General features: G+C 39.5%; 1 protein-coding gene across 4 annotated transcripts in view; it reads right to left on the reverse strand.

Moving 5' to 3' along the window:
- The window catches only part of LOC126337296 (transcription factor IIIB 90 kDa subunit), a 342,489-nt gene that overhangs the window by 276,643 nt on the left and 53,059 nt on the right, over window positions 1–12,787 (reverse strand). For all 4 annotated transcript variants that reach the window (XM_050001455.1, XM_050001456.1, XM_050001458.1 and 1 more), the window contains one exon: window positions 4,803–4,907. In XM_050001455.1, coding sequence (XP_049857412.1) covers window positions 4,803–4,907 — 105 coding nt within the window. The remainder of the gene's footprint in view (window positions 1–4,802; window positions 4,908–12,787) is intronic.

The raw sequence follows: 12,787 nt of genomic DNA on the forward strand, positions 1-12,787 counted from the left end.
TATTTCCCCATCCTTCCCTAATCCGATGGGACCTATGACCTCAGTGTTTGGTCCCCTCACCCAAATCAACGAATTCTTCCTCATTCTTTCCTCATCTGATGGGATCGATGATCTCACTGTTTGGTCCCCTTCCCACAAGTCAATTAATCAATCTGGGTTTGAGTCCCAGTCGGGTACAAATTTTCATTGTTGTCATTCCATTACATAGCTGAAGCCGACAGTTGTCCATATTTGCAACTGCAAATACATTTTGTGTATCATACAACTACTTTGGGGTCTCCTAAGGCTATGGATTAGGTGGAGAGCTGTCTAATATAAAAAATCATTGCTTGCAGGCCACAGATTATCAGCAACCTGGGCAGGAAACTCTGATATGTAGTGCACACATGATCCACACTCCTCACAGAAAGATTCTGTTACATGAATCCTCCCCAAATTTCTCCAAACTTACATGCCTTTCTGTGATGGCATATTTAGTTTGTCTCAAATACCTAAAGAAATTAATTATTCCGCATTTGTCACCATGATAACAATCAACAATCACGACCTTTCAATCATATTCTCTGTTTATTACCCTATTATATGTTCATGAATCTCTTACTTACAAGGGAAACTCCCCATCGCGCCCCCCCCCCCCCCCCCTCAGATATAGTGGTAAGAGGGCCCAGAGGAAATTCCAACAAAAACTGAACCCAAATCAAGCGTGAAAACAGTAAGAAGGTATACTGAACTGTGAAAAAAAGTAAAATAGAAACAGTGAATGGTCCAAGAACATGAAGTGCAGTCTAAAAAAAGCAATGGTGTCATGGTTAAGTGGTCACAGTATTGGATTGCCAAGCGAACAAGCTGTGTTCGAATCTCCCTTGTGTCCATCATCCCCCCCCCCCCCTTCCCACCACTGTTTGCTATATTCAAATTTGTGTCAGTGTCACGCTGTAATGTCCACTCGCAATGGTAAGGTGTAAGGAAGGGACCTATAATGACAGTTGATTTTGCTCAACTTCTTTATTAGCAGCCAAATGGAAGTGGCTTTCGAATGGGAACCACAAACGTTTGATGACAAGGCGACAAATCAACCGAATGTTCCGCCAAAAAACATGTCTGGTGTGTCAACACAACATTAGTGACAGTATGTCTGTCATATGACAGGAATCTCTACTCTCAAGGAAATAAAGGAAAAACATAATAGTTTGTCACATAAGTTGCAACAAATTAACACAACAGTTTCACAATCACACAGTTTCTCTGTTTTCTGTCAAAACATATGTTTTTAACGTTTTTGAAGGTGCTCACCTGCTCTCACTATTCGTCACATTTACTTGTGACGGTAACATATTCTTACCATGCTACTCACATTGTATAACCAATGTATACTATGACAATTGCCAGGACTACAGAAACAGAACAAACACTTATATGATGGAATGGACAGTTCAAAATGTCATGGGGAAAAAATAAAAAAGGGCACAACAGAGTTTTGAAGACGGCTCATCCAGTTTGCATTTCAACACCGTGACCACTTAACCATGATTGCACAGCTGTTGGATAATGCTTGATATTGCACTTGTTGCGCTTGGACCATTCACTGTTTCTATTTTCCTTTGTTTCACAGTTCAGTACACCTTCTTCGTGTTTTCATGCTTTGTGAGTTCAGTTTTTGACAGGCTATCCACTAGGCCATCTTACCACTAAATCTGAGGGAAAGGGGGAGGAAGGGGTGAGGAGGGGGGGGGGGGTTGCAATGGGGAGTTTTCCTTGTCAGGTTTATAGTTATTTGAGCAATGAGAAAACTTGTCACTGAATTTCAATGTAGAAACGAATAAATAAAACTTCTACAAATGTTTTTCTGGTTTCTTCCTGCAATTGAGGTGATTCATTTTGAATTCAAGATTCCTTGCAGTACTCTCTTCCTGCAGTTGAGGTGATTCATTTTGAATTCAAGATTCCTTTCAGTACTGCAATCAATTATGTGGTTTCCTAAAAGAGAAACTGTCAAAGTGATGCATGTTATTCACCTGGTAAAACACACAAGAACACACTCTCCGATCATCTGGACAACTCTTTGTAAAGCAAAATTGCACTAGATTTCATGGGAAGTGGACTTAGCAATATAAAAGGAGGAGGAGATTATTAATGTCAGTAGAGAAGCAGTAACAACAGGTTTTGTCAGTCAGGAGAGTTCAGTGACTTCAAACGAGGACTAGTCATTGGATGTCACTTGAGTAACAAACCCATGAGGAACATTTCAACTGTTCTAAAGCTGCCTAAGTTGATTGTTGACATTGAGAATGTGAAGCAGAAATGCAAAGGAAGAATGACAGATAAACCAAGCCTAAGCTGACCTCAAGTATGTACTGACGGACAGGGACCACTGAAAATTGCAAAAGATTGCATTAAATCAATGGAAGGGATTACATGTGAGAACAAAGAGCTACCAGCAGTCCAGGTAGTACAATAACTTTACATAGGGAGTTAAAATAATGGAGAACAATAGTTGAGCAGTTTCTCATAAGCTGCACATTTCTGTAATCAGTGATTAGTAACACTTGAGGTTGTGTAAAGAATGATGCTGCTGCACAGTGGATGAGTGGAAATGAGTGATTTGGAGTGATGAATCACACTATACCATGTGGGAACGAAATAGGATTTGCGTCTGGTAGTGGTTTGCACACAACAACATTCCTGTAATGGACTGGCCTGGACACAGTCCGGATCTGAACACCATGGAACACCTTTGGAATGAGTCAGAATGTCAATCTGGATTCAGCTCTTGAGGAAGAATGAACTGCCATTCCTAGGCAGATATTCAGACACCCCTTTGAAAGTGTCCCAAGCAAAGTTAAAGCCATCATATTGGCAAAAGATGGGTACACACCATATTAATGTCCACTAATAGGAATCCAGATACTTTTGATCAAAGTATGCTTATCAGAAGCCCACAAAATAAGTTGAAACCATTCAGCAGAAGGGGAAGCTTAAGAGATGTTGAAATTAGAACTGTGGCAAACTTGAGTGTCAATTGCTCTTGCAAAAACTGACTGCTTTGACATTATCTCCAAAACATTACATGTGAAGAAAAAGAGACAAAGACAGCTAAAATTCTGCATGAAACTAAACTAACAATTCCAGAAAACAGGAAAAATTTTGATACTGAGAGTAGCATACCAGTCTTGCCAGAAAGAACAGGAGGTCTCTTAATCAATTTAAAAAAAAAATTAACACCCATATTCAGTACATAACATGACCATTCAAGAAGTCATGCAGTACTCTAGATAAGCATGCAAATTTGAAAGCTACACTACAATGTTCGACTTATTCTTTTGTGCCTCTTCATTATTTACTATATACTGTACGATGTGACATAGCCTTCACTCTTTACTAATTCCATTATTTCTGTTCCACTTAATACTTTCTATTTTCATATTAATTCTCCTTTCTCTTCAAAAATTTGTACCCATCAACTAGCCCAATTTTGATTCAATTTGTCCCACATTATTGCTATAACTGGGTGATATCTATATATTCCACTCTGTATAAAGGTACTACTGTTTTTTGTTTTTTCAAAAAGGATTCACAGTACCAGCCATAATGATTCAAGTGATTTCAGATGAAGACCAAGATGTTTTCAACAACAAGTCCACATCTGATCCACTGGTCTCCCTTTTTCCAACTCAACTAGATTTTGGGTTTTAATGACCTTACTGTCACTATGCCCTTCTTCTCCTAATTTTCTTTATAGCGGAGTGATATGCCACTGTCATGGCAGGACAGCTTTCTTCATGATAACTATACTATAAATTGAACAATGGAAGTTGCAAACTGAAATACTTTACGGTAATTTCTTTTTAAGTAGGGTACTTCAATTGTTAATATAAGAGAAAGCTGGTCTTCCTTCTTCAGTTGACTTTCACTATTTCTAATTTATTGGCAATATCACAGAAAAATATAGTCCACTGTCGAAGGTGTCAGTACAATTTTTGCTTGTAACTTTCGACTTGGTCACTTCCAGGCCAGAGTCCCTTACCTCAAATAGATACATTTACTCTTCTCTATCGTACTGAAAGTTAGTAACATAATCACAGGATCACCCAGTATATTAAATGCATTTTCATGAATTAAGCAGTATCTCAGGTCCTGTAAATGACTGATCGAAACGCTAAACATCCAGACTACACTCATACTGCGTTTTAGTAGAAGCAAATGCAATAATGGTATCAACTACATTATTTTCCAACAAAGGAATATATCCTTTAGTGTAGTCTAATCTTTGATAAAGGTTTTTAATTTAATAAATCCAATTTATCCACCATATGTCCAATTCACATTAAACAGATCGACTGTTAGAATGTTCTGCTGAAACACAAATGTATGAAACCGTGTTGGCCCCACCTTGCTGACTGAAAGAATGAGTTAACTTATCACATGGATGAATTGAATTCACTTTCTACTTTCATTCTCTCTGACTACTAGGACTGTGATGGTAGCTAGTGCCACAGTATGTATAAAATCTGTGTGTCCTTTTTCATATCAAGTTTTTCAGTTACAGAAGAGGCAAAAGTGATTGAATATGCACCATCGCTAGTGATGTTGGGATCTCTATTCTAGAAGAAACACTGCTGAGCTTCACATGGCATTTACTGAGTAAGTCTGAGGAAATGCACTGATTTATATGGATATATTTAAATATGCAAAACTGACAGAGTATTAAATGAAAGAAATCAATAAAAGAAGCCCCTTCAGAAAGTATTGAAATTGTCATCAGCGTCACAACCACCACCAAAATCAATAGCACTGCTACTTACCCATTGATGGAATGTTGATACACAAAGCTTGTGATAATCGGAGGTATGTGCGTCCCAGTTCATACACACAAATTTGAAGCACATCACTGAAATCAATCAACATATCTGAAAAGATGTTAAGGTTTCAACTGCATTAGGAAGATTGAGTGAGCTGTCACACAGTGTATTGTTTATACTGAGGTGAATACAGATGGGAGATTAGTGCTTGATATAAGTGTGTCTGATGGAATCAACAATCTTATGAAAATAATGCACAAAATATATATAGTAATTTTTAGAGGTTTATAACAAAACTAATGGCAAAGATATTCTCATTAATGATGTTTTTGCAGTGCTAAACAAGAAAAATAATTCTATTAATATTTCCTGTGATAAACCCAAGGCCAATAATTCTGTACAAAATAAAACAATACCAGGGCTGGAGTTTTAGCTCCATAAAAGAAGGCAAGTCAGATTAATGGACAGCACTTCAGGTAGAAAACTAAACTCTTAACGGGTTGATGTAAAATGATGATTATCAAAGGTTTTATAGTTGGCTTGTACCTGTTCCCTGACATTAATGATTTAGGATGGGAATTAAAATCCCTCCAAGAAACTGTAAAAACTTCTCATGATATAACAGTACTCACCATGGACCCAAACTTATTTACACCCAACAACTGAATGTGCAGCTCATTCATTACACACCATATCAATCCATCAAGTATTAATTACTATACACAATGAAACTCCCTAAGTATAATTACTTGATTACCAAATGTGTAATGAACTAAAACTGAATTCATGCATTGATAAGATGATCAAGAAGCTGCCCAGCTTATCTCATACTGACATATAACTCACTGTATTGGTTTTTAGATAGGTATTTAAATTTTATGTCTATTTAAGCTCTCTGCTTTCTTATAGGGAAAATTATTTGGGAAAGTTTAGTATACACAACGTACAGCAGCTGATTCTGTTGCCTTGGCGAGCAGTTCAGATTATTTTGCTGGAAGGTAAATATCAGTGGCTTGTCATCTGTAAACAGTATGAAGGTGTGAGTCTCAACATGAGAATGAAAGTATTTGACAGCCTCGTTTATCGCCAGCAGTTTGCGGGCATACATACTCCATTTATTTTGCAAGATGGTCGGCTTTTTAGACAAGAAAGCTAGCAACTGCCAGACCTCACCAACATGTTGGTGAAGCATGCCACCTATCGCTGTGTGGTTCACATCTACAACCACAGCCAACAGTGCATTCAGCTCGTGATGTGACAACAATGCCGCGTCCGCTATCACTTGTTTTGTTTTCTCAAATGCTGCCTTCATGTCGTCCATCCAGGTAATAGTCAAATTGCTTTTAGCCTTCAGGCCGCCAATGCCGCAACATGCGGCAGATGCTGCTGATAAAAGTTCAGCATCCCTAGGTAGCGTCTTAATTCCTTGCATGTGGCCAGCCAGGGCAGCTGAAGATAGCCACTATTTTGTCCGGCAATGGTAGCGAGCCTGAAGGACTAATGCAGAGGCCTAGGAAGTCTGCTTGCGAATGTCCAAAGATGCACTTCGCCACATTCAGCACAATTTTGTACTCGCTTAGTTGTTGAAAAACCTTGATGAGATGCTGGCAATGTTGTTCTACTAAGGCTGAGAAGACCAAAACGTCATCCAGGTAAGTATTACAGAAAGACTAGTCCAGCACTGAATCAACGAACCTTTGCCATGTGTGCACTGCATTCCAGAGACCGAAAGTCATAAATTTGCTTTCGAATAAGCCAAACAGCATAATAATGGCTGTCTTTGGTATATATTCGTTGGCCACCAGAAACTGTGCGTATGCCTTGGTGCAATCTAACACACTATACACACAAGCACCACTCAATGTGTAGTGGAAGCCACAGAGCAGAGGTATCAGATACCTGTCAGGTATTGTGCAAGTGTTCAGAGCTCTGTAATCACCTCAAGGCCATCATGCGCCACTCTTTATGGGGACAATGTGTAACAGTGAAAACCAGGGGCTGTCAGACAGATGCATGATGCCCTCTTTGATCATGTTATCAGACTCGGCCTTGTCTACCAGGTGTACCAGTATGAAATGAGCATTTTTTGTGAAAATGAAACACTAATTTTGAATTGAAAATTAAAAACATTTTATTCAAAGTACTGACCATTGCTTTCTATACATTTTGACCACCTTTCTGGCAATTTGTGGACACCACGCCAAAAGAAATGTTCATCTTTTGAAACAAACCAATCAGACATCCAATTTCAACTTCTTCGTAGGAATCGGAGTGTTCCTCAGCCAATGCGTGTCCCACTGATGAAAACAAATGGTAGTCAGAAGGAGCCAAGTCTGGTGAAAACGGCAGGTGGGGTAGCAGCTCGCAGCCAAGTGTTTTGATTGTATCCTGAACCAGTTTTGCTTTGTGTGCAGGTGCATTGTCGTGTAAAAAAATTACTTTGCCGTGTCTTCTGGCCCATTCTGGTCTTTTTTCAATCAATGCATAGTTCAAATTGATCCTTTGTTGTCTGTAGCAATTAGTATTCACAGTTTCACCAGGTTTTAGAAGCTCATGATACACCACACCTTTCTGATCCCACCAAACAGAGAGCACTGCCTTCTTGCCGAAGATGTTGAAGGTTGTCCCGAAATAACCCATGATTTTTCTCATTTAGGATTCTTAAAATAAATCCATTTTTCATCACCAGTAACAATTCGATGCAAAACTGATTTTCTTTCATGTCTTTGAAGCAAAATTTGACAAATGGTTTTTCGGTTTCCCATCTGTCTTTCATTCAATTCATGTGGCACCCATTTTCCACACTTTTGGATCTTTCCCATAGCTTTCAAACGGTCAGAAATTGTTTGTTGTGCAGCATTTAGCATTGCTGCCATTTGCTTCTGACTCAACGTATCATCTTCATCCAATACTGTTTGCAATTCAGCGTCTTCGAACTTTTTTGGTGGTCTTCCATGTTCTTCATTTCTTACATCAAAATCATTATTTCTGAACCATTGAAACCATCTTTTGCATGTTGCTTCAGATAGAGCATGATCACCATATGCCTCGACGAGCATTCAATGCGACTCTGGAGCACTTTTTTTCAAATGAAAACAAAAAATTAATGCTTTCCGCAAATCATCACTTTATGGTACAAAATTCGACATTGTTAACATGATGAAAACATATGATGTTGTTTGTTCCATGACTTGATGTATACTAAATATCTTTGACAGATGTCATACCAACCAAAGAAAAAAAAATTAAGGCTCGTTCACAACAAATGTTCCCTATCGACACATTTGTATCTTAACGCTCATTTCATACCGGTACACCTGGTATCCTCAAATAGTCTGGTGTCAGTCGTCATGGTCGGCAGGAGACTGGAGGCCCCTCAGATGTCTTGATACAGTGCATAGTGTTGTGCCCGACATTCTTCATTATTCCCAGTGGCTTTATTAATACTGAAAAGTCCTTCAACAGCATGGTGTACTCATCGTTACTGGCGGTAATCAGCCGGGCAGATTGGGTGGATGTCTGACGCTGGAAACCAATGGCCATCTGCCCGATGGTCTGATCTACAAGGCGGGTGTTGGTCGTGTCTGGCAAAAGGTTATAGTAAGCCAAGAAAACAGCTCCTATTATTGACTCTGCCACATCTGCCACCATGAAACTCCAAATGAACGCACCGCAGAGGCCAAGATCCAGCTCTATTCTGTGCGAGCGATATGTTTGTTACAATAGGCAAGTTATTCACGGCTGCCAGGCAGAATGACATACTTGGTCAGCACTGATGTTGCATCATACTTGGGTAAATACATAAGTCAGAGCCAGTATCAGTCAAGTACTTACGACCGGTGTATTGATCGCTGCTGAATAGGTGCTGTGATGTTGGTCAGCAGTTCGACAAAGTGCCTATGTTCAATTGCCGCTGGCATTTGGGAACTCACACAGTTTGGTGCAGCAGTACGCACATTCCCTAAAATGCTGGTGGTACCAGCACATGTCCTGTGCATCAGGTGATGGCACAGGTGTGCGGGAAGCAGCCCTGCTGTGGGAGTGTCTTCTGTATTTTGGCTGGCTGCGATCTCCACCAATACTGCAACACGCTACCAGCTGGCTAATGAGTTGCGTCAGTTGATTGGCCTTTGCCACTAATGCATTGCACTCAGCTCGAGCCACCATGGTGGCTGTACTCGCGGACTGCATGGCTGATACTATAATATGCATGGGTGAGATGGTATCCAGCACTTTGTCAGCCAATTCCGCCGTGGTTTCTGACATCTCTGACTGCATCGCTATAATTGCCTTGATAGATGGAGGTAAGTGACTGCTCCAGATTGTATGCAACAGATGGTCGGGTACAGTACCAGTGTCAATTATGCTTCTAAGATGCTGCAGATACTGTGACTCTCTTTGGTCTCCAATATCTTCTTGAGTTAGTACCTGATGGATGCACTCTTCTTGTGATGCAGGTATGCGGCAGATCAGTTCCGTCTTCAACCGTTCGTATGCATTCCCTTCAAGTGGTGTGACAATGATATCTTCCACTTCTGCCGCATATTGCTGCTCCAATTACCTCACCACCAATGCAATTTTACGTGTGTCTGTGGTAATGCCTGAACAAGAAAAAATTGATTGCCTCTACCTGGGCAAAACCACAGCACCTCATTTTGTGGCCAGAACAGAGGTAGCCTCACAACTAGTCTACACACTGCCAAGTTAGCAGCCGCTTTATTCTCATTCATTCTTTACTGGTGTTACACACGTGCAGGTAGGCCAGATCACGTCGAGGTCACCACTTTAGCAGCAGTATAAATGAATTAGGTCCTGCAACTCTGCCATGCCTGCTACAGAAATGGTGAATATGCCAGAATACATTAAAGTAAATGATGGAACTTTATTTGTGTGTGTGGCACTAAAATACAGACCTCACGATTATAGTAATGTGCAATAGTCTAGTCGAGGTCAGTGAGCTCCTCGTTGCTAGCATTACTAAAGGCATATAAAAGGAACACACGCTAGAGGAAGAGAAATATAAAAAAAAAAAAAAACACATAGAATAATTAACATATAAAATGGGGGGGGGGGGGAGGAATAAAATATCTGCTCTTCGTGTGAATAAATCCAGCAACTCTGGTGCTGTGCACGGAACTACTGACACATGTGAGAAAATTTGACACTCATGCACTAACAAACACACACACACACACACACACACACACACACACACACACACACACACACACTTTTGTGCGAGTGTTAGCTTTATGATTAAGGATTTTATCAAATCTTAACTGGTAACCATACCTTTCTACATATCTATCTGCTGTTCAATGCTACTATTACTTGGTGGGTACTGACCCAGCCTGATATACATATTTAATATTCTATCTCAGATTTTCCATTGCTGTACTTGCATCCCTTCCTTTCATGCTTCAGCTCTGGAGAGCTGCCTACAATTTCATTTGAAGTATTTGTGTACTATTGATGAACTGCAGTTTTTTGCGTGGGCTGAAATTATGTTCAGTGAACTAAATACACAACAGTAGTTTCCCCTCAACTCAGAATCTGGACCAGTACATAATGAGGAGCTTCTCATTAGAATACTAAACAAAAAAGAGTAAGTACCAAGTCTCAAGAAAACTACTCTAACCACGATAGTGAAATGAGTCTTATGAAAATGAAACATGCATGATATGTATTTCAGACAAGAAGAGCTTTTGAAATGTAGTGCTCTAGAAGAATGCTAAATATTAACAAATGAAGAAGTACTGAATAGAATTGGGAAGAAAAGAAATTTGTGGCCTGATTTAACTAAAAGAAGGGATCTGTTGACAGGACACATTCTGAGACATCAAGGAATCATCAATTTAGTACTGGAGGGAAGTGTGGGGTTAAGATTTGTAGAAGGCAACTAAGGCTTGAATACAGTAAGCAGTTAAAAGTGGATGTAGGTTGCAGTAGTTACTGAGAGATGAAGATGCTTGCTCAGGATAGACATGTGTGGAGAACTGCATCAAACTAGTTTTCAGACTGAAAACAGTAAAATTCACTATAATTAATATACTTTGCTGTTATAAGAGACATCTACCTTACATGCAATTTACCAGAGGTCTAAAAAGTGTGTAAATTTATATACCATTTGTTTTCCACAATCTTCGCAACAAGTGGGTCCCTCTCAGTCTGAGGTCCAAGTGAGCTGCCCATCCCTTCCAACTTTCCCAGACCTATCCCTATTTCCTCTCTGACAAGGGAACAAACAATTCCAAAACCTAGGAATAGTTGTGTGTGTGTGTGTGTGTGTGTGTGTGTGTGTGTGTGTGTGTGTGTGTGTAGGTGGGTGGGTGGGTGGGTGTGTATTGGCATTACCGGAATTTTTTCTATAATTTTATTCTGTTTGGTTCATGTCACACAACCTGTATCTGGCAACACATTTTTAGGCATCAATTTGGTAATTTACTTAGGAATACGTGGAGAAAAATTTATCAAAGCTATATAGAGGAACAGCTGATTCAATTAATCGTAGTTTTGCATAGTGCTCAGATTGTAATTCATTTAGTTCTTTCGAATGAAACTAGTCTTTGGTAGAGTAAATGTATGAAAACAGTTGACGCAGTCCATCATAGTTCTGCATATTGACTGACTTATTCATTCTTTCTTTTCAAGTGAAACCACTATGTCGTTATTCTGATGGTTGAGCCAGGCATCCTTCAATGTTTTAGTTGATTGAGATATCCATTCATTGTTCTGAATGAGACCAGTCTGTAGTATCATTTAAAACTGATTAATATATTGTTGTGGATGAAGTTGTTCCAGATGCAATTGACATGTAACTAATTAAGCTGATCTATCATAGGGAGTAAAATGTTGAGCATAAAAGTTTCCTTAGAATTACCTGCAGAACAAAGGTACACTGCCAGATTTTAGTGGCTATTTGCATTCTGCTTTACTGAAAATGTTTGACGACGTCATTAATTAAAAATCATTTGAGTCTATCCCTTAAACATTTATTCAGTCATTTATTTGTGTGGAATGTAAATCTATTGTTCAAAAAACTGCATTGATGGCTATGTATATACAAATCATATACACGTGCACAAATCTGTTTATATTTAACAGCTTCCAGAAAATAGCACATATAGCATTTCCAGGGCATGATGAAGCTCCCTTCACATTCAGTGATTAGTACTTCAAAATTACAGTAAAGCCTATCTCTTTTAGTTGTTTGGTGTCTTAATCTCTTGCTTTTTAAGCCATCACAGTAAACAGGTTGTAACCATGGTCACACCCCTTATAGACCACTGGGAACTACAATTGGAGTTGTCTGACCCCTGCTCAATTCAGTTCTAAGTGGACACATTCAAACTCCCCCCGCCCCCCGTGTCCAGATAGCTGCACATATTGAAGTGCCTCTTCCGGGACAGGGAGTTGTGCTGGCCCCGGGTGGAATCCACCTGGTAGAGGTTTTCAGTGAGGTTCAGTGTGCCGACTACACTGGATGTGGTTTTATGGCAATATCCCAGGTCCACCTTGGCGAATACAGGGCTGGTATCCAAGTTCCGCATCAGTTACATTATTTGCAAATGTTTAGAAAACTTTCGTTCACTTTCACATGCAGACAGTTGGGGTACTTATAGCCCATAGCAGAGGAGGGTAATGGGGTGGCAACAGGAAGGGCATCTGACCACCCCTTAAATTAAGCATTCCAAATCTGTTAATAATCCTACCAACCTCCACTGATGCACAAAAATAGAAGAAGAACAAGAAGGAAAAAAAAGTTATTGTTTTGGCACCGCTTAATTGTTATTGTTGACAGCACTCTTTTATCACCTGTCATCACTGTCACTGTCATTCTGATATTTGCTTTTTGTTGATTGCCAATAAGTGGCTTTTAGTTCTGTTATTCAACCATGTTTATGAACAAACAATTAAAAGAAATTATCTTATTTACTTTCTATTCACATCACCTCACACCTCAACATTTACCAATACAAATAATGGGC

Source organism: Schistocerca gregaria, chromosome 1, assembly GCF_023897955.1.
Source record: "Schistocerca gregaria isolate iqSchGreg1 chromosome 1, iqSchGreg1.2, whole genome shotgun sequence".
Lineage (NCBI taxonomy): Eukaryota > Metazoa > Arthropoda > Insecta > Orthoptera > Acrididae > Schistocerca > Schistocerca gregaria.